Raw genomic sequence first — 2,485 nt, forward strand, 5'->3', positions numbered from 1 at the left:
TTGTGCATCTGGTGATATCAGAAGGGTGTTATCTATTATGAATTCCTTAAACCATCTGAAACTATAACTGTCGAACGTTAACAACTGCAGCTAATACGTTTAAATTGAGATCCCAAAGAAAAGCGGTCAGAATGGACTGTAGATATGACAAACTGATTTTGCTGCATGACAACGCCAGGCCACACGTTGATAAATCGGCCGAGAAATATTTAGAGGGACTGAATTGGGAAGTATTCCCCAGACAATGCACCTTCGGATTACCGTCTGTTCCGATTTTTACAATCAGCCCTTATTGGAGAGCGGCTCACTTCTTTCGAGAAAATCGCAAACTGGCTCAGTAAATGGATCAAGCAAGTCAAGAGAACTCGTATTTTTCGTCAGAGGAATCCGTATGCCGCCTGAAAGATGGAGTAAATTTGTAGCTTCCAATGGCACATACTTCACGCAATATCATGTATTATTTAATTGTTTAAATAACTCGTAACTTTGGCTAAGAAAAGACGGAAACTTATTCCCATACCCAATATATTTAAAAGTATCTGAAGCTGCGAGTCAGAACATTGAAATGTAAACTTTCGACAAGAGATGGGTAGCCAATAATTTCATTTGCGATGTTAATTACAAAACAGCATGTGAGAAAGGCAGTTTTGCTATTCAAGATTTCGAGATTAACAAGCTAACGGACGGTGTTATTCATAAGAGGCCTGAGGTGCAGTGAAAATTAATGAAAGAAAGATGTTTAAAAAAGCGTTTGGTATACGTTCTTTATATTCTGTTGATATAGCATGTAAAATAAGATCTCCAGTTTAGCAGGCATTACTGTTAGTGCCTAAATAATTACATATATGTACTTGTACTATTAAATAGTAATTAAAAAACCGTTTCCAAACAATATTCCAAAAATTTGCTTAGGGCCCTTTTCTGGCCATGTGTCTCTCATTTCACTCAATTCGTTTGGTTTTTTCGTTTGAAATAGCAAATATTTTGCTTATTTAGGTCCGAATTCACAAAACTCCTTGCAGATGTCATCGATGACACTGCGTCTTATGCGCTTCAAGGACATCCGTTGCTTCTTCGAGTCCAACATATAAGTAATTAATGCATGCACGCAATCAAAATAGAGAAGTCCAGCTGTACCCTCGCGCAAATCTAAATACCGAAAGCGATTCACGTTGCATGTGCAACCATCGTAAATGAAATAGATTTTATTCTCCTCATCGTGTGCGCGAAAAATCACGTAATTACCCCAAGGTGTCATGATGAAAATGCGATCGGCACAGCGCATACCAGCGCGCACCAATTTACATAGACTTTCGTAGCTGCCGCTCTCTGAGCCGACAACGGCCATGCGTTCGGGCTCTTCCAAAATGCCTGGATAATGATTTGGCCGGCATGCAATGGCCCCCTTACAGCAAGCATCCTCTGTGTAACGGCATGGTTCGTCGGCACGCTGCTGGTCATTGCATTTAGGTTCTGGAGGTGGCGATGGTGTCGATGGTACCTCTGGCTGAGCTTGAACCGCAGTTGTAGTGTCAATCACAGACGTTTTTCCTTTGCTTTTCCTCTTGCCTTTGCCTTTTTTGCCCTTCCCCGCTGAGGTGTCAGAAAGAGTGCTGCTTTTGCGGCCCTTTTTACCCTTTTTTTCACTTTCAGTAGAAGCTCTTTTATCCTTGCCTTTCTTGCCTGCCTTTGCCATGTTGATAGTGGACTAGAGGGTGCGCTTTTTTAATTTTAAATTTTGATATTTTTTTGTTTATTTTCGCACTAAAACTTTGCTTATATTAGACATTTTATTGAAAAAATTATCTGAAGTTTCTATCTGAGGTTAAGTAGAGTGCGCGTGCTGAGGAATGAAACAGATGTACATATATTACATGCAGTCGTTCATAATTACGCACACAAGGATGAACTACGCATATTAGGGGAGTTATTGTGTGTGTAGAAGGTTCTTTGCATGTTACGCTAAGTTGTAAACGTACCGAAAAAAATGGGTGTGAAATCGATTTATGGCTTGGCAAATTACATAAATAGCTCGAGGAATTTGTAGATTTGTTGATTTTTTAGCAAAATGCTGTAGAAGAACCAGTGCAGTGTGAAGCGGTATATTGAGTGATTGTGGCACCAAACGAGACTTCATTTCTTTTCAGGCATAAAACATGTTTCAAAATAATTTATGCTGATGAAATGTTAGCAGTGTCAGCCAGTAACATGAACGTTTCAATCAAAGCATTTCTAGTTTCAATCATTAGAAACTTAATAGTATATAATACAACTAAAACTAAATCAAAATTATGAGGATCATTGGTAGTGCTGGAATAAAGGTAATGAATTTCTATTCCGGGCATTGGGCCAGCACCTTTAGAGTGTTGAATGCTTCTTCTAAAGATTTTTCCGGATAAAAAAAGAATTTGTAATGTAATTAATGAAAATTCCTTATTGCGACTGCAGACTGCACTGCCTTGGTGAAATAGTGGTATACTTTGTC

The 2,485-nt window shown here is 38.9% G+C and overlaps 1 protein-coding gene across 2 annotated transcripts; it reads right to left on the minus strand.

Annotated features, from left to right (window-relative positions):
• Positions 1 to 738: 738 nt before the first annotated feature.
• On the minus strand, positions 739 to 1,833 carry LOC129239441 (uncharacterized). 2 transcript variants are annotated; one of them, XM_054874926.1, is made up of 2 exons: positions 1,246 to 1,833; positions 739 to 1,149 (listed from the first exon to the last, which is right to left on the minus strand). In XM_054874926.1, exons 1-2 carry the CDS (start codon positions 1,694 to 1,696, stop codon positions 989 to 991), a joined length of 612 nt encoding a protein of 203 aa, XP_054730901.1. In that variant the 5' UTR covers positions 1,697 to 1,833; the 3' UTR covers positions 739 to 988. The 2 variants fall into 2 exon arrangements, with proteins under 2 accessions (XP_054730901.1, XP_054730900.1); XM_054874925.1 differs by having other exon boundaries at positions 739 to 1,832.
• Between the last annotated feature and the right edge of the window lie 652 nt (positions 1,834 to 2,485).

This window comes from Anastrepha obliqua, chromosome 2 (assembly GCF_027943255.1).
Source record: "Anastrepha obliqua isolate idAnaObli1 chromosome 2, idAnaObli1_1.0, whole genome shotgun sequence".
NCBI classification, from domain to species: Eukaryota; Metazoa; Arthropoda; class Insecta; order Diptera; family Tephritidae; genus Anastrepha; species Anastrepha obliqua.